Source organism: Bos mutus, chromosome 22 (genome assembly GCF_027580195.1).
Source record: "Bos mutus isolate GX-2022 chromosome 22, NWIPB_WYAK_1.1, whole genome shotgun sequence".
Taxonomy (NCBI): domain Eukaryota; kingdom Metazoa; phylum Chordata; class Mammalia; order Artiodactyla; family Bovidae; genus Bos; species Bos mutus.
The window spans coordinates 66266071-66284333 of NC_091638.1; the positions used below are offsets into that span (position 1 = coordinate 66266071).

General features: G+C 59.3%; 1 protein-coding gene across 2 annotated transcripts; it reads left to right on the forward strand.

The window, feature by feature from the left end:
• Positions 1–3614: 3614 nt before the first annotated feature.
• Positions 3615–11375, forward strand: LOC102267436 (aldehyde dehydrogenase family 3 member B1). Of its 2 annotated transcripts, none has more exons than XM_070359022.1 (10): positions 3615–3896; positions 4910–5072; positions 5545–5655; positions 5840–5960; positions 6209–6294; positions 6388–6469; positions 6730–7116; positions 8146–8312; positions 8891–9039; positions 9307–11375. In XM_070359022.1, exons 2-10 carry the CDS (start codon positions 4911–4913, stop codon positions 9431–9433), a joined length of 1392 nt encoding a protein of 463 aa, XP_070215123.1. In that variant the 5' UTR covers positions 3615–3896; position 4910; the 3' UTR covers positions 9434–11375. The 2 variants fall into 2 exon arrangements, with proteins under 2 accessions (XP_070215123.1, XP_070215122.1); XM_070359021.1 differs by having other exon boundaries at positions 8891–8990.
• Positions 11376–18263: the final 6888 nt, after the last annotated feature.

Consider the following 18263-nt stretch of genomic DNA (forward strand, 5'->3'; position numbering starts at 1 on the left):
GGGTCACATAGACTTGGACGCGACTGAGCACGCATGCACACAGATATGAGTTTGGGGAGACACCACTCAGACAGAAGTCTGGGAGGTCTCACTGGAAGATCGTTGTCTGGAGTCTGCTGCTCTGTCCTGAGGTTTGTCACATCCAGTCCCTCCTTCCCCTCCCCTAGCTGGTAGTCACTTCCTGGAAAACACAGGAACTACACTGCCCCCCACCCAAACTCTGCAAGACCCCACCCCCCATCCACATGGGTCACCCCCTGTGACATTCTCATCAGGGGGATCATTCCTGTAAGCACCCAGTGTAACCCCAGACTTCCTCCTCTCTACTCCACCCCACCCCTCAACCATCACCGATTCTTTGCTTCCCTGGAGCAGCAGAATTTCTTTTAAGCCTTTCTTCCCCCTGAGAACTATTTTTTTACATTCTTTGACCATTTTTAAAAAATTAATATTTTCTGTGCCATGCCGCACAGCATGCAGGAATCTTAGTTCCCTGACCAGGGATCGAACCTGCCCCCTGCTTGCACTGGAAGCACGGATCTTAACCCCGGGACCACCAGGGAAGTCACAGAACTGTTTTCAAGAATCATTTAGTGGGGTGGCTCTGAACTAGGGACAATGTCATTCCCCTAGGGACACTTGGCAGAGTCTGGCGACATTCTGGTTTGTCGTAACTACGGAGGTGTAGAGCCGGGGAAGGCCAGCAGTTGCAAAAGCTAGACCCGGGAGTGGAGGACACCCCTTCCCTGGAGCCCCACCAACACATGGGTTTCGAACTTCCGTCCTCCAGCACTGGGAGATTGTAACCCTGCTGTCTCCACCCACCGCCGTTGCTGTGGTGGTTGGTCAGTGCAGCCCCAGGAAACTGATCCGAGGCATTTGCAGAGCATCTCGCCATTGTTGCACTTTGCATTTCTCAGTTGCTGTGGAGGCCGAACATGCTTTCATTTGCTTGTGGGCTATGCAGGCTTCTTGTTGGTTCAGTTCAATGTGGTTTAGTTCATTTAGTTTTTTGTTGCTTGTTTTTGGCTGTGTGGCTTGTGGGAACTTAGTTGCCCAGCCAGGGATTGAACCCGCACCCTTGGCCATGATAGCGTGGAGTCCTAGCCACCAATCGTCAGGGAATTCCTTGGTTTGTCTCGCTTTAACAGCTTTGAGGTGAATTGCACAATCCGGTGGTTCCCAGGAGGCGGGCCGTACCCCCACCCCACCATACCCAACCCCCCGGCTCTTCGATTCTTCTTGCCAGTCCTGACTTCCCTTCTGGTGTCTTGCGTGGCTCCCACTGGCCTGGTTCCCATCACAGCCAAGGAGCACCTCACACGCCTGCCTGGGGTGCAAGCTGGTTCTCACGCTGTGCCTGGACCTGCTCTCCATAGCCCTCGGCCATGGAGTGATCTTGATCTCTTGGGACAGGCTTGGGAGTGAAGGGCAGACAGGGGCAAATCACACAAGACGGATTAGCAGTGGGGCCTGAGTGCATTCTCCTGCTTCCTAGGACCTAGCAGGTGCTCTGGAAAGACTGGGGAAACGTTAATAACCAATACTTACGAGCACTGATTTCGCGTCAGGAGCCGTGGTATCTATATCTATTTTTTCATCTTATCATGAGATCCTCTAATTGCAGTTGTTGCCCCAGGGAGGCTCAGGGAGGTTAAGCAACTTGCCTGTGCTGTGTGTATACTCACTCACTTTGTCTTTCTAACCCCATGACTGTAGCCCACCAGGCTCCTCTGTCCATGGAATTCTCCAGGCAAGAATACTGGAGTGGGTTGCCATGCCCTTCTCCAGGGGATCTTTCCCACCCAAGGATCAAACACAGGTCTCCCGCATTGTAGGGGGAATCTTTACCATCTGAGCCAGCAGGGAAGCCCAAGTAACTTGCCTAGGATCACACAGTAAATAGGAGAATGAGAGGAACAAGGAACAAGATGTGACACCCTGTGGCCACAGGGGCCCCTGGCCCATCCACGCTCTCTCTGCAGCTGCCAGGGCCCTTTCCTCTGCCCCGAGGATACCAGTCGGGCACATGAGGAGAGCGCAAATGAAGGAGCCCTTCGGGGTGGGAATGAAGGCACAGACATGAGGGTCTGGTGCGGGGACCTGGGTGACTCGAAGAGCTCTGCTGGCTGAGGGCGTCCTGGAGGAGGCTGCCAGGGTCCCACTGACAAAGTTTGAAATGCTTTCAAACTGTGGTGCTGGAGAAGACTCTTGAGAGTCCCTTGGACTGCAAGGAGATTCAACCAGTCAATCCTAAAGGAAGTCAACCCTGAATATTCACTGGAAGGACTGATGCTGAAGCTCCAATACTTTGGCCACCTGATGCAAAGAGCTGACTCATTGGAAAAGACCCTGATGCTGGGAGAGATTGAGGGCAGGAGGAGAAGGGGACGACAGAGGATGAGATGGCTGGATGGCATCACCAACTCAATGGACATGAGTTTGAGCAAACTCCAGGAGATAGTGGAGGACAAAAGAGCCTGAGGGGTTGCAGTCCACAGGGTCGCAAAGAGTTGGACTCTTAGTGACTTAGCAACCTTATCTTTTGCTCCTTAATCAGGTAACTTTCTTTTTTTTTTTTTAATCAGGTGACTTTCTGCCTGTCCTTCCCAGAAATCACAGCATCATCTGGAGTCACCTGGAGTTGCCAAACCTGTTCCGGGGGCCAGCTGTGTGTGAATCAGCAGGAGGCCAGACCAGCTGGAGCTTCAGTTTGGTGATTTGTCACTCAGGTGCCTCTCCACCGCCAGACGTGGGCACAGGGCATCCGGGGGGCTGCACAGGCAGCGGGCAGAGGCAGGGTGAGAGCGCACATCTGGAGGCAGAATGTCAGGCACAAAGCGCCCAGGTTCGGCAAAGGATCCAGGGTCGGAGTCCACACCAGGGTATGTGGGGTCGGGCCAGCAGCACAGGGTGGGGGAGTGGGGAAGACAAATGGGATCCCGACCCCGTGGGGCCCCCAGGGCTGGGGGTCCGTGCGCCTGGGGCCTGGCTCAACGCAGGGAGGTCGTGCTGCCCTGACCCCCGCTCCATGCCCCCACCTCAGACCCCAGTGACGCCTGGGGGTGGAGGCTCCCCAGGCAGAGGGAAAATGTGGATAGACAGGGGCCAGCCAGGTGTGACCTGGGCTGTGCTCAGGAAGTGCTGGAGGGGTTGGGACAGGGAAAGGGGGCAGTGCCTTGTAAAAACAACACTCACTGTTCATTTCTGATTTTGGGAGTGTTGCATTCTCATGGTAGAAAATTTGGAAGCTACTGAAAGATGTTGTTGAGAAGTCAATAAAAAGTACAGGGCAGGACTTCCCTGGGAATCCAGTGGTTAAAACTAGCACACTTCGGTGCCGGTGGGGGAGGGACTGTGGAGTCACAGGACCCACGACTGAAGCTGCTATGTAGCCCCCATGAGGAGGGCTAAACCTAGGGCTATCCCTAACCCTAAACCCTAACCCTAAACAAGGGCTGACCTCAGCCCCACCAAGCCATCTGCCTCCTCATTTGATTGGGCAATGGTGGGGTGGGCCTGAGGATGTGGTCCCTGGGCTGATTCATTCTGGAGGTATTTAGCCCTAGAGAGGCTCTAGAGAGCCACGGACAAAGCCAGAGCTGGGCCGATGGGACCAGGCGCCACCAGAACTCCATCAGGGAAAGCTGGGTGGGGCGGGTGATGCTGGCGCCTCTGGGGCAGCTCTGGAACTTGAAGGCCTAAGAGTGCTCCTGGCCACCCTGGACCGAGGGTGGGCAGGGCGGGTAGCCAGAGGTGGCCCCGCAGTCCCAGCTGCTCCGGGACACGCTCAGGAGGAAATGGCCCTGGTCGTCTTGGCTCCGAGCCTGAGCCTGAGTGGGACTTCCTGATCTCCCTCTGTTCCTCTGCCATCTGGAGCACGGACAGGGGTCTAGGTAGGACCACCCCGGGCCTGGCTGTGGGAGGGCACAACTCGGGTCCCCTTCCAGCCCAAGAAAGGGCCAGGATACCTGCCCTGCCAACCACAGGTGGGAGCAGGCAGGTCCTGGGTTCCCCCTAAGAGCTGAACTCCCGCTGCCCACCTGCTGAGGGGCCTCACCCACATGGCCAGCCTTCCCCCTCCCACCCAGCAGGACTTCCATGTCCCTGGTGTTCCCAGGCCAGGCCTGTGCTGTGCACGCCCACGAAGAAGTCTGTCCCCACTCCCCAGATGAGGAGACTGAGGCTGGGAGAGGAGGATGGGGAGGTGCAGGGTGCCCAGTGGGGACGCTGAAACCTGCCTCACTCCATGGTCAGTGCTGAGGCAGAGGTCCTGGGCTCAGGCCTGTGAGATGCTGCTGGACCCTGAGGGTAGATGGCTCACATCGGCACACAGAAGAAAAGAGAGACACAGACAGACACAGAGAAACACACACAGACATGGGCAGAGAGACACTTAGACAGAGAGACACTCAGATAGAGAGACCTGGAGGCACAGGCGATGGTATGGTTTTGGGGCCCTGGTTGGGGTGCTCAGAGCTCTTTCTTGCTCCAAGTCCAGGTACTTCCCCTCAGAGGCCCTCCTGGGCTCCTTCTTCCCACCCCCATGCCCCATCTCCCTCCCCTCCCAGCCCTGCCAGGGTTCCCTTGGGTGTCAGATCAAGGCCAGATGGGCTCAAGGCTCCAGGCTGTCAGCTGCGCCTTCCCACGGATGCCCCGCCCACCCCATTGCTCCTTGTTCCAGGACCACCTCCCCAGGGCACAGGGAACAGTCCCATGCTCCGGGGCCCTGCGGCACACCCCAACCTCAGTTTCCCCCTCTGCCACTGCAAAGTTCTGTGGTCTCTGAGGCAAAGAACCCCTCGAGGCCCCGTGAGGGTGTCCGTGGGCCCACGTGGGTGCGAGTAGGGGCCTTGGAGGGGTGGTGGAGGTGGGGGCACCCCAACCGACGTTGCCCCCCACCCGGCAGGATGGACCCCTTCGCAGACACCCTGCAGCGGCTGCGGGAGGCCTTCGTCTCAGGGCGCACGCGGCCGGCCAAGTTCCGGGCCGCCCAGCTGAAGGGCCTGAGCCTCTTCCTGCAAGAGAACAAGCAGCTTCTGCAGGAGGCGCTGGCTCAGGACCTGTACAAGGTGGGTGGGGCAGGGGTGAGGGGAGGAGGGCAGGGGTGGGTGAGAGCAGGCAGGGGTGAGTGAGGACAGGCAGGGGTGAGGGGAGGAGGGCAGGGGTGGGTGAGGAGGGCAGGGGTGGGGCTAGAGCCAGCTGCATCCCCAGCTCAGTCCTGTGGTTCAGCAGAGTCTTCCCTGGGCTGCTAGCTGCTCTACGTCAACAGTAAACCTGTGAGGCAGGTCTGACTGCTGTCCCATGTCACAGATGGGGAAAGTGAGGCACGTGAGAGTTAAGTCACTTGCCCAAGGTCCCACAGCCAGAAAGCGGCAGAGCCCAGGACTCATGCTCCTCACTGCAGTTCCCAGGGGCTGGCTGTGCTCACCCTGGAGACTGTCTCCGTGTCTACCCTGAGGACTCTTGGGGACCTCCAGCACTAGATGCGCTCCCCTCCCGACCCCGCCCAGGCCTAACCCCTGAATCTCACCTCCACCACAGACGGCCTTTCATTCGGAAGTTTCGGAGCTCATCCTCTGCCAGAACCAGGTCGACTTCGCTCTCAGGAACCTGCACACCTGGATGAAGGACGAGCCAGGGGCCAAGAACCTGGTGAGACCTCTGGCCAGGTGGGACAACTCCAGGGCGGCCCGGCCCAGGCCCTGGGGGAGTCACTGACTTTCTCGGGACCGCGGTCTCCTTGAGGGGACTCCACTGCACAGGCAGGTCGAGGGCTATGAGAGGTGGGCTTTGGGGTGATCCTTAGCGAGGCCTCACTGTCCGTCCCACACCCCAGATGACGCAGCTGGACTCGGTCTTCATCCGGAAGGAGCCCTTTGGCCTGGTGCTCATCCTGTCTCCCTGGAACTACCCCCTGAACCTGAGCCTGGGGCCCCTGGTGGGCGCCCTCTCTGCAGGTGAGAGGACACCTCCACCCTCACGCCCCCTGCCTGTCTTCCCAGCCTCCCCCAGAGCCAGGAAGGAGCAGGGAGCTGGCACCAGGTGGCTGAGAAGGCCTGCTTCCTGTCTGGCCACCATCCTTGGGGCTGTGTGGCCTCGGGGCCAATAGGGCACCTCTCTCAGCTGCACTAGGCCGGAGGACCCAATGGAGATGGGCGTGGCTACACATGGCCCCGCCCTCTCCCTGCCCCGCCCCGCCCCACAGGTAACTGCGTGGTGCTGAAACCTTCGGAGATCAGCAAGAGCACGATGAAGGTCCTGGCCAAGGTGCTGCCCCGATACCTGGACCAGGTGAGGGTGAGCCTGTGTCCCACATCCCCGCTCCCACCAGTGGGAGATCCTGCAGGGTCCCCTGAGCCGTGCATCCCTCCCGCCCCCTTGCAGAGCTGCTTTGCCGTGGTGCTGGGCGGGCCCGAGGAGACGGGGCGGCTGCTGGAGCACAAGTTCGACTACATCTTCTTCACGGGTGAGGGGGGCCCCGGCTGGTGTCCTGGGGAAAGAGGGATGTTGGAGAAGAGGCTGGAGAAGGCGGGGCAGGGAGGAGGCGATGGCCAGCGGTGTGGAGCATCCCTGATGGCAATCATCTGGGGCAGGTGGGCCTGGCAGGGTGCGGTCCTGGGGCTGCAGGGCGGGGACAGACCCCAGTGGGTGAGCCAGGATGGAGCCAGGAAGGTGGTGCCTGAACCATCCGGCCAAGAGCAGGTGAGTCAAATCCCATGTCCCCAGGGAGCCCTCGAGTTGGCAAGATTGTCATGGCTGCTGCCGCCAAGCACCTGACGCCCGTCACGCTGGAGCTGGGAGGCAAGAACCCCTGCTACGTGGACGACAACTGCGACCCCCAGACCGTGGCCAACCGGGTGGCCTTCTTTCGCTGTTTCAACGCCGGCCAGACCTGCGTGGCCCCCGACTATGTCCTGTGCAGTCCCGAGATGCAGGCGCAGCTGGTGCCCGCCTTGCAGAGCGCCATCACCCGTTTCTATGGCAACGACCCCCAGAGGTCCCCGGACCTGGGCCGCATCATCAGCCAGAAGCATTTCCAGCGGCTCCGGGGCCTGCTGAGCTGCGGCCGCGTGGTCATCGGCGGCCAGAGTGATGAAAGCGATCTCTATATTGGTGAGCCCCGCCCTCCCTGCCACTGTGCCGCACCCCCACCCCCACCCCAGGGAAGGCACCTCCACACTGGGGGCCACAGCTGGGCCCTGAGTCTGGGCTCTGAGGCTCCCACGACCCCACCGCTACAGCCCAGCCTGGTACCACGACTTTGTGACACTGGTGTTTCCTGTTGCTGGGGTCTAAGCCCACGACCCCACGACTCCACACTCTGGCCCAAGTTCTCCAAGCTCAGTTCAGTTCAGTCACTCAGTCGTGACCAACTCTTTGCGACCCCATGGACTGCAGCATGCCAAGCCTCCCTGTCCATCACCAACTCCCGGAGCTTGCTCAAACTCATGTCCATCGAGTCGGTGACGTTATCCAACCATTTCATCCTCTGTCATCCCCTTCTACCTTCAATCTTTCCCAACATCAGGGTGTTTTCCAATGAGTCAGTTCTTCGCATCAGGTGGCCATAAATTGGAGTTTCATCTTCAGCATCAGTCCTTCCAATGAATATTCAGGACTGATTTCCTTTAGGATTATTTGGGTCTCCAAGCTCAGACCCCAGAGTTCTAGGCTCAGCTTCCCAACTTCAGCCCCACGATCTGTTGCTCCAGGGGCCACACAATGCCAGGTGCTATGTGCCCACGATTCCGGTTCTCAGCTCCCACTGCCCGTCCTGAGCGTCCGCTCTGCTGTGAACAAAGAACCCTGGTCTCCTGAGCCGAACCACTCGAGGGTCTAACAGGCTGGGACCTGGGGCCTCAGACTCTGGGGTCTAAGATAGGGTCACCCTCTGACTGTGAGACCAAGGCTGGTTCTCTGGGCCCCACGGGCCCCGGTCAGGCTGGGGAGCCCCTCGTGGTCACTTCCCGGGGGCTGCGGGGAGAGTACCGTCCCTGGGACATCCAGGTCCCTGGCCCCTGACAGCCCGCGGGCCCGCCCACCATAGGCCCCGCCCGCCATAGGCCCCGCCTACCACAGGGCCCTGCACCTGGGCTGAGCCGGGCCCTGCACCTGGGCTGAGCCGGCCCCTGTCTCGGACAGCCCCCACAGTGCTGGTGGACGTGAAGGAGACCGAGCCGGTGATGCAGGAGGAGATCTTCGGGCCCATCTTGCCCATCGTGAACGTGAGGAGCCTGGACCAGGCCATCGACTTCATCAACCGTCGGGAGAAGCCCCTGGCCCTCTACGCCTTCTCCAACAGCAGCCAGGTGGGGCTGGACGAAGGTGGGGGCAACAGAGGGGCCCAAAGGGGTGAGACTAGCCACCTCCCTTTTCCCAGCCCACTTACAAGGGTCAGGGAGCAGACAACTCCAGGGTGACTATAATCCAGGCCATTGGACGACGGCTCCCTGAATACAGGTGTCCCGCTGAGACAGGGGTGGGTTTGGTGAGGGCAGCACCAAGAACCTACCAATGGGTGGGTGGCCAGCTGCCTGCCCTGGCCGGGGCAGCCTCCACCCAGACAAGGAGGTGCCCTTTCTATCTGCCCTGCCCCAAACATCCTTCTTTTCCTAAACCGTGCAAAAGTTCTGTATGGGTGTGCAGAGCCCCTGAAGGCGGATGGGGTAGAGCAGAGGTGAGACCCTGCAGGCGGAGCCGGGTGGGCTGCCTGTCTGCTGCGGCTGCTAACCCTCACAGGCACTTCTCGGGGCCGCGGGCTCCTCTTTATGAACTCAGAGGGGCGACACTTACTCAGCAGAGGATGGAGACCGGGGAGGCGCCTCTGCTCGCTGTGGAATGCGGAGCCTCCGCTCCACCCCTCACCCTGGCCTCCGCCTCTCACCAGGCAGTGAAGCAGATGCTGGACAGGACCAGCAGCGGCAGCTTCGCAGGGAATCAGGGCTTCACCTTCCTGACTCTTACCTCCCTGCCATTCGGGGGAGTCGGTGAGCCCCGCCCTCCTGACTCTCACCTCCCTGCCATTCGGGGGAGTCGGTGAGCCCCGCCCTCTTCACCCTCCAGCCCCAACTCCCAGGGAAGCCCAGGTGGGCGCGCCAGACCCAGGAAGGCTCAGTTTGGCCTTCACTCACGGTTCAACCTTGATCCAGCCCCCTGGCCTCTCAGGACCTCAGTTTCCCTCTCTGCAAAATGGCTCTTCACGTGGCCTGGCTTTCCCTGGGCTCCCTGCTGGGTGGTGGGCTGCTGGTGGTGGTGGCGGGCTCCTCGGCCTCGCCTTAGACCCTCACTTCCGTGCCCGTGCAGGCCAAAGTGGGATGGGAAGATACCACGGCAAGTTCTCCTTCGACACCTTCTCCCACCACCGTGCCTGCCTGCTCTCCCACCCGGGCCTGGAGATGCTGAACAACATCCGCTACCCACCCTATTCTGACTTCGAACAGAAGCTGATCACCTGGGCCTTGGGCAGCCACAGCTGCACCCTTCTGTGAGCACCCTGCCGGCCTCCAGGTCTCTGTCCACGACCCCGGGTGCTCAGTGGCTCCCAAAAGGCAGGGGTCCTGTCCAGGAGCAGAAAGGTCCTGCCCTTGGGGCTTTGTCTGAATAGACGCCCGGCTGGACAGACCTCTGGGCCACCAGTCCAGCCCCTTTCAGGACCAGAGTCCCCTCTGCAGCTTTCTGACAGATTTGTTGACCCTCTGCTTGAACGTGTCTGGTGACAGAGAACTCACCCCCTAGGCTGAGCAGCCCTGGTGGTTAGGAAGGCCTCTCTCATGTCAGAACTATAATTAGGCTCCCGAAGTACAGGGTAATTTCTAACGGCTCCAGCCACACCTGGTTTGGGAAGCTGGGTTTGTCTGGGTCTCAGCCTCCCCACCTGCAGTGAAGAACATGGGTCCTTAGAGACGTCTGTGCCCTCCAGGCCAGCATCTGCTGTGCCCGTGTCTGTCCTCCAGGGTTGCACCTGCCCCCTCACCCCTCACTCCTCTCAGCTGTCCCAACCCAGGAGGGAGCCTCACTCCCATCTCACAGGCAGGAGCCAAGGCCCGGAGAAGGCACCGACTCCCCAGGTCACACAGCCTTTCGGGGAGGGGGGTGTTGGAGCCAGTGGGGGCTGGGGGTCCTTCTACTTCCTGGGGCTCAGAGGGGCAATAGCTGGCCCACCTCCGGACTGGTCTCACCGCTGTGGCTTGCACACGTGTTGGTACACCTAGCACAGGTGTGAACACACAGATCCTCAGACAGGCAAGACACCGGTGCTCACACGCACTTACTCGCACACTCGGTTGGGGCTGGAGGCTGCTGTTTCTGGGGGCTCTTGTGCCAGTTCCCTGATGCCCTTCCATTCTATGAATACCTTCTGAGGGTGTGGAGAAAAGGGAACTCCGCTACACTTTTCTGTGGGAATATAAATCTGTGCAGTTACTATGGAGAACAGTATGGAGGTTCCTTAGAAAAACTAGAAATAGAGAAACTGATGACCCAGCGATCCCACTAGTGGGCATATATCTGGAGAAGACTAATTCAGAAAGATACATACAGCCCAATACTCATCGCAGCACTATTTACAATAGCCAAAAGATGGAAGCAACCTAGATGTCCAACAACAGATGAATGGATAAACAAGATGTGGTACATATATACACAATGAAATACCACTCAGCCATAAAAAGTATGAAATAATGTCATTTGCAGCAATGTGGATGAACCTAGAGATTATCACACTAAGTGAAGTCAGTCAGACCAAGACAAATACTACAGACTATCACTTACATGTGGAGCCACAAAAATAGTACAAATGAACTTATTTACAAAACAGAAGCAGATTCACAGACGTAGTAAACAAATTTATGGTTACCAAAGGGGAAGTGGGAGAGGGATCCATTCGGTGTATGGGATTAACATACACACACTACTATATATAAAATAAGCCACAAGGTCCTACTATACAGCAGAGGGAACTATATTCAATATCTTATGCTAAACTGTAATGGAAATTATTTGAAAAATATATACATAAAACACAACATTGTGACTCGACTATGTTGTTTGGTCACTAAATCGTGTCCAACTCTGCGGCCCCATGGACTGCAGCACACCAGGCTTGTGGGCCCTTCACCATTTCCCGGAGCTTGCTTAATCTCATGTCCATCGAGTTGGTGATGGCATCCAGCCATCTCATCCTCTGTCATCCCCTTCTCCTCCTGCCCTCAATCTTTCCCAGCATCAGAGTCTTTTCCAGTGAGTCGACTCTGCATCAGGTGGCCAAAGTATTGGAGCTTCAGCTTCAGCATCGGTCCTTCCAATGAATAGTCAGGGTTAATTTCCTTCAGGATTGACTGGTTTGATCTCCTTGCTGTCTAAGGGCCTCTCAACTCTCCTTCAATCTAAAAAATAAATTAATAATAAAAAATACATGTATATATAAAAACACCTTCTGAGACACAGAAGCTGGACCTCAGCCAAGGGAGCTTAACTTTCCAGGACCCCCTAATGCTGTCCTTCCCAGAGCAGGAGGCCCCACACCTCCTGGCAGGAAGCATCCGGGTCTCCAGAAACTGCCCCCCATAGCTGGGGGCTGCTGATCAGGCCCCCCTTCCTTTCCAGGAGGCCCAGCGGCCTGGGCGGGCCCCTTGAACAAAGGCTGTGGCTTCTGACTCATAAACTGGGTCTCCGAGGTCCCTGCCCTGGGAGAAGCAGGAAGCAGGGAGCAGGGACCCTCAGGCGGGCAGACACACTCACCCACCGGCTCGCTCCACCACCACTGCCCGGGGATCGGCCAAGTCGCTGAGCTTCTGGAGCCCAGGTCTCGAGCCGCAGTGCAGCAGGAATGAGAGCTGTGCTCCCTCTGCGGGTCTCCAGGGTCCTGGCCTGGGACCCTAATGCTGAGGCAGCCCGAGCGTGGGTTGGAAAGGAGTTTGCAGGGACAGAGCACTGCAGAAGGGACTGAGTGGACAGCAGGGGACAGAGATGATGAGGGCGCTGCAAATGCAGCCCACCGCCCCCCTGACAGACCAGGGAGAGCCTAAAGTTTTCTCCTGTTAATCGCCAGTTTTATAGCCTCAAGACAAAATTCCTGCTAGGAGGTTAGGTGATTGGTTAGGGCATGGAGAGAGACTGCTGGGGTGCACATTCTAGCCTAATTTGGGGTCAGGAAGCCTACAGTGATGATGGGCGGGGGTAGGGGGCTTTGGGCAACAAAGGGGATCTGTCGGGCCCGGAGCTGACCTTGCTTCTGGGCTCCGTGTCAGTGGCCTTGGTACAAGGCCTCCCACCTGTGGCCTTGGGGCAGGACTCAGCACCTAAAGAAGGTCTCTGCCCTCCCTTTGCTCCAGATCCCTGGAGGGCGCTAGGACGGACCCCCACCCCCCTGGATGACCCAGCCTCAGACTTCAACCCCGTCCACCCCCGCCAGCTACCTTATGGAGGTGCCAGCACCCCGACAGGCCCCACAGGCCCCGCCGTCCAGGTGGAGGGGGGACAGAAGAAAGCATGTGAGCTGGGCGCTGTAGAGAGGGCTGGCCTGGAGGGAGCCCCGGCTGCTGGGCTGGCTCTGGAGCCAGACCGAGACCTCCTGGGAGGACAAGGGCTGGTCGGAAAGAAGGCCTGGGACCAGCTGCCCGGGGGAGACCCAGCCTCAGGGTCCTGGCATGGGAACCCAGTAGGCGCTGGGGGCTTAGTCTTCATCTTGCCCTCCCTGTGCCTTGAGACCAGCAGGACGATGGTGGGCTCAGATTGGACACCTGCCAGTTCGGGCCCTAGAGCAGCAGACCAGGACACTCAGGAGCTGGTGAAGACACGACTGAGGTCCGGGTCTATGTCGAGGTGGCAGCAGGCCACCAGCACAGGCAGGGTGGAGAAGCTGGGTCTCTGCAGCTCCCCCAGGGCCCGCGGCCGGTGCCCGGCCAGGTAGATGCCAGCCATCTCATTGCCGCGGTGGCCCTGTCACTGCCGGGGGTGGGGGGCAGGACCTCTCAGGCACCAGCAGCGAGCACGTGGCCAGTGTGGGGGCGGCTCACCTAGAGGGTGGAGCTGCTCAGGCAACCCTGGCACTGACGCTGGGCCCAGTGCCATGGAAGGCAGGAGGGGGCGCCTTGACAACCTGGACACTCCTCCCTCACCGTGGAAGGGAGAGGGTGTGGAGCAGGCACCACCCAGTGCACCTGCTGGGAGGGGCAAATACGGAACTCTGTCTTTCATTAAACCCTCTCGTGGATTCTGTGAGCATCCCTATGCGCATTAGCAGGAAGTCCAGCGTCTCCCTCTCCCCATCTCCCCTTCCTCGCTGTTACAGGAACTGGGTCATCCTGCTCTACAACTGGAGAGGAGGAGGTTGGCAAGAAGAGGCAGCCCACCAGCTGCAGCTCTATAGGGTCCGCCACATGGGGTCGCTGTTGAGCAACACCCCTGCCCGCCATGGGCCCTCGGGTCCTGCAGTCCCAGAGGCAGGGCCCTAGCCTGCTTAATAACTGTTCCCCAGGGAGAGCTGGACCTTATATAAGGCTAAACGCCAAAGAACTGATGCTTTGAATTGTGGTGCTGGAGAAGACTCTTGAGAGTCCCTTGGACTGCAAGGAGATCAAACCAGTCAATCCTAAAGGAAATCAACACTGAATATTCACTGGAAGGGCTGATGCTGAAACTCCAATACTTTGGCCACCTGATGCAAAGAGCCGACTCAATGGAAAAAGATCCTGATGCTGGGAAAGATTGAAGGCGGGAGGAGAAGAGGGCAACAGAGGATGAAAAGGTTGGATGGAATCACCAACTCAATGGACGTGAGCTTGAGCAAACTGTGGGAGAGAGTGAAGGACGGGAACCTGGTGTGCTGCAGTCCATGGGGTGGCAAAGAGTTGGATACGACTGAGCGACTGAGCAACAACAGCAACAAAGCCCCTCAACTGGCCTTCAGAGGTGGGAGGAGCTTCAGCGAGGACCAGCTGTTGGCACTGGCCCTCCCGCCCTGTGCTCCTGAGCCCAGGGACCAGCCGGAGCAGCTTCCTCCGTGGGTTTCCATCTCAGGGGCCTCCACCTCTTTCCTTCGTCGGCCCTGCTCATCCCTCCTGGGGAAGCAGAGATCTGGCTCCCACAGCAAGCCGAGCCTCCAGCCGAGGGCACAGCAAAATGGGGGTGCAAAGAGAAATATTAGGAAGAGGCTGACATGTCAAAAATATGATCCTTTTTAAAGGACCAAATAACAATGACAAGAAAAAGTCAGAACTTGGCTGGACTTCTCTGCTCTTATTACAGCTTCAGGTTTTATTTTGAGGTGTTACGTTACTTGTAACATTATGGTGGAGGAAACGCTATCCTTTCAGTGTTTGGGGCTACAGACCCATCTTCTCTGCAGATGCTAAATAGTGATTTTGAGTGATTTCTCCCACAATTTAAGATTTTATTTAATACACTTTTATATTGTAGTTACTACGTGTCAGACACTGGTTTTTGTTCTGTTTTGTTTTGTTTTATGTGTCCGGATTATTCAGCTTATAGGATCTCAACTCCCCAGGGATCGAACCTGAGCCCACCATAGTGAGAGCACTGAGTCTTAGTCACTGGACTGCCAGGGAATTCCCCCCAAACCCTGTTTTAAGCACTATTAGCTGTTTAATTTAAACCTCAGGATGATAGGAGGAGATCGTATAATCCCAGTTTTACAGATGGGAAAGCTGAGACCCAGAGAAGTTAAATGACTTGCTCAAGATCACACAGATACCAAGGCTTTGAAGCCAGACTTCGCCATCCGCACCTGTGACCACCAGGGCACACAAGGGCAAGCATCTTTCTGAGGTAACTGGGGTCTCCATTTCTACACACAGCCAGCTGGCGTCTCAGCAGACACCCCGTTGCGTTGACTGAGGAGGTGAAGGGGCAGGTGGGCAGGGCCATCAGTGAGGGGCATCTCTTGGCAGTCCCTGCTGGGTTGCCCCCCTTGGGGCCAGGGCAGAGGTTGGCCCCAGCAGCCTTGGCCCCTGGGTCCTCTCCCAGGACCAAGCCTTCCGGCCACTGTGACTCATCTTCCAGATGTTCAGTGGTGAGGACGTGCTCTGTGAGGGGGAGCCCACCGCATACCCCATTTCATCAACACGGTGCCAACCATGAGAGGGGCATTGTCTTCATCCAAACAGAGAAGCTCACGTTCTCCAGGCCTGCCCTGCCCACACTGGCCCCCCGCCCCAGCCTGGGCCCACAACCCAGGCCACACCTGCCTGGCCTCAGACCTCCCTTCTGAGCAGTGGGTCCTGAGACACAATCTGCAGCCCAGGGCCCCTCTTTGCCCCCCACTGTGTGCCACGTTTCTTGCCGAACCCGCACCTCCATGCCTCAGTTTCCCATTCTATAAAATGGAAGGTGTCCAGGGGTCCACAGCTCCTGTCCTCCCTCCTGTGCGGGAGAGGACCCGTCTCTGTGACCTCGGGATCTGGGGCAGGTCTGCCTCAGGGTGGTCTTAGACCTGCTGTGTGTTCTGTGGCCAGGGCTGACTGTCTCTGTGCCCACACTGTTTCATCACAGCCCAGGGGGAAGATCCCATAGTGCGTGGGGGTGGGGGTGGGACTTGAAGAAAGATTGCCCTGGGGCCAGCAGGGGGGCTTTCAGAGGAGGCCATGGTCCAGAGGAGGGCTCCAAACCCCCCATGTTCACAGGCCCACAGAGTCGATCTGGGAGGGCAGAAGTGTGTGGCTGTGTATGTGCCCATGTGTGCAGGTGTCCAGGCATGTCTGCCCAGGCGCTGTATAGGTGAGCACACATTTTTCTGAGAGCCTCAGCACTTTGGCCCTTCTTCCAGAAGGATCCATATGTGGCTGGTGGCACAGCCCAGATGTGTGTTTCTAGGTGTGTAATGAGCCCAGTGCTCATGGGACTCAGGGGGCGTCAAGGCTGGGGAAGGGGTGCAGCTCGACAAGGCTCTCCCCATCTGGGACCACCTGCCCAGGTGCAGGGGTGCAGGGAGGAGGTACAGGTAGGGCAGGTAGGGTGGGGGAAGTCCCAGCAGGGAGGTTGAGACGGTCAGCGTCCGGGAGGAAGCAGGCCCAGTCCTGCCCCTGGGGTCCCCTCTGTCCTGACCAGGCACTCTCTGCACTGTCCACCACAGGGCCATGCTGGCCGGGGCGGGATGGAGCCTGGGCATGGCCTCACCGTCCAGGCCTCCCCTACCCCTGTGCCTGAGAGCTTCGCTCCTGCCTGACATGGGGGCTGGAGGAGCCCGGAGCTCCGTCCTCCCCAGCTCTCCCTGCCTGGGCCCTCTACACCCTCACCCGGCCCATCCATCTCCCTGCGGCCACTGCCGCGCTGCCTCCTGCTATTGAGCAGCGAGATGAGAAGGTGTGAAGGATATGGGGGCACCCGGGACAGGCTGGCAGGCAAGATGGATGAGGGGGCAGGGGGCCAGGAGGTGCCTCGGGCAGGAAGAGCGGACCGGCTGGGGAAGAGGCTGTGCGGAAGGGAGGCGTGCCTGCGTGTGTGTGCGCGCGCATGCGTGTAAGAGACAGCGTGTGTTTCTGTGCAGAGGAGAATGTGCACTTGTGCACACGTGTGGTGGCAGGTCACTGAGTCTTGAGTCTGTGTGTGCCCATGGGTTGGCATGCCAGTGAGCTCACATACATGTGGCAGGCTTCCCATCTCACAGACCAAAGGCAAGTGCAAACACGCACACACACACACACACCCAGAAGCCAGTAGGCCCCCAGGCCCCTGGGAGTCCAGGCTGAGGGGGCGCCAACCCCATCACTTCTCCCATCTCCCCCCTGCCCCACCGTGGCTCCTGGGACAGGGTAGCATGGCTCCACCTCACTAGGCAGCCCCTGGGAGCCTCTGGGACTCTCCCTCACAAGGGCAGAGGACTTGCCGCATCCTGCCCAGCAGCAGACCCCAGGGCTGGGTCTGTGCCAGGGTTGGCCCTCACTCTCCCGGTGGGATTCCTCCCAGCCTGGCCCCAGGGACCTGGGGCATGGGGCGGGTGGGGGGGTGGTGGTGAGGCAGCAGCCCCCCTGAGCTGAGGGAGGAGAGTTTGCCCCCAGTGTGTGGGTCCGGGAGGGGCCGGGGTGTCACGCTGTCCCCAGAGCTCGACTGTGGAGGAGCTGTGGGGTCCAGTCGACTTTGGGAACCGTGATCGGGCACGCTAGGCCCAGCCCAGTGCGCTCTCGAGCCTGGTGCCCCAGCCAGGGCCCTAGAGTGGGCCAACCCAGGGTTAGTCCGATGACCTGCGCTGGGCCACACCGCAGGAAGCAGCGTGGGGGGACCCCCCTCCTTTCTGACTGGCCATCTGCGTGTTCCCTGAATGCCCCACTCCAGATAGCCAGGGGCTGCTGGGGAAGGTGCCCGGTCAGGACTTGCCCCCAAGGCCTCTGACCTGGGCCAGCCTTCCCCGACCCTGTGGGGACCGTGTAGGCACCATCAGCCAAGATGGGGACAGCTTACTGCACCCCCCAGGCGGGGCCAGCCCATCCCAGGCAGAAGCGATTATGCACTTAGTTCAGTTGGGGAAACCGAGGCTCAGGGCTGTCAGGTCCCAGCTCATAGGCTGAGCGGTCAGGAGGACCTGGCCTCCCACCCCCCAGTCCAGGGTGGGACTCTGCTTCTGCTCATACACGTGGCTGCTGCCCCCTTGCCTTTCCGGCCCAAGGTCCCTGGTGATTGCATGACAGCAGCTCCCGGTCAGGGGTCTGGGTCCCGGGAAGAGGGCAGCGCCTCTGCCATTCAGCCTTCCATGCTTCTACCGCAGCTCCTCGACCTCCCCGAGGCCCTGTCAGCCCTGGTCCCTCCATTCAGCCGGGCCCAGACCCCTGCGGATCTCCCAGCCTGTCCTGGAGATGGGCCCCGGCCCTGCGTGCATCTGGGCCCATTGATCAGGAATGGCTGGGGGGCTCCAATGGGAGGGGAGGAAGCCAGGAGCAGGGACCGGGAGGGGGAGAGGCGGCCTCGCCACGTCAGCGCTTCCCCACCTGCCCTCCTCCCGCACAGCATCGCGCCTGCAGCTGGAGGAGCCCAGCCCGGGGCCTCGAGCAGTCCAGTCTGAGGGTGGCTTGCAGAAGGGGCTCTGCACACCCCAGAGCCGAGGTCCCACCTGCAGAGACCAGGTGCCTGGCTTGAGGAGAGAACCAAGACGTAGACGATCCAGGAAGGAAGGACAGACCTGCCAGGAGGCTGGGGACCGAGGGAGGGCCTGAGCACTGAGCCGTGCTGCCAATGGACCGGGAGACCAGGAGAGGCTGACCACCGGGGCGGCAGGCAGGGACCCCAGCTGAACCACTGTCTCCAGGAAC

Bases quoted from the DNA above. Each gene is read 5' to 3' on its own strand.
- LOC102267436 (XM_070359021.1), top strand. From the start codon at position 4,911: ATGGACCCCTTCGCAGACACCCTGCAGCGGCTGCGGGAGGCCTTCGTC. The intron at 5,073-5,544 runs GTGGGTGGGGCA...CCTCCACCACAG, and splicing joins TGGCTCAGGACCTGTACAAG to ACGGCCTTTCATTCGGAAGT. The intron at 5,656-5,839 runs GTGAGACCTCTG...CCCACACCCCAG, and splicing joins AGCCAGGGGCCAAGAACCTG to ATGACGCAGCTGGACTCGGT.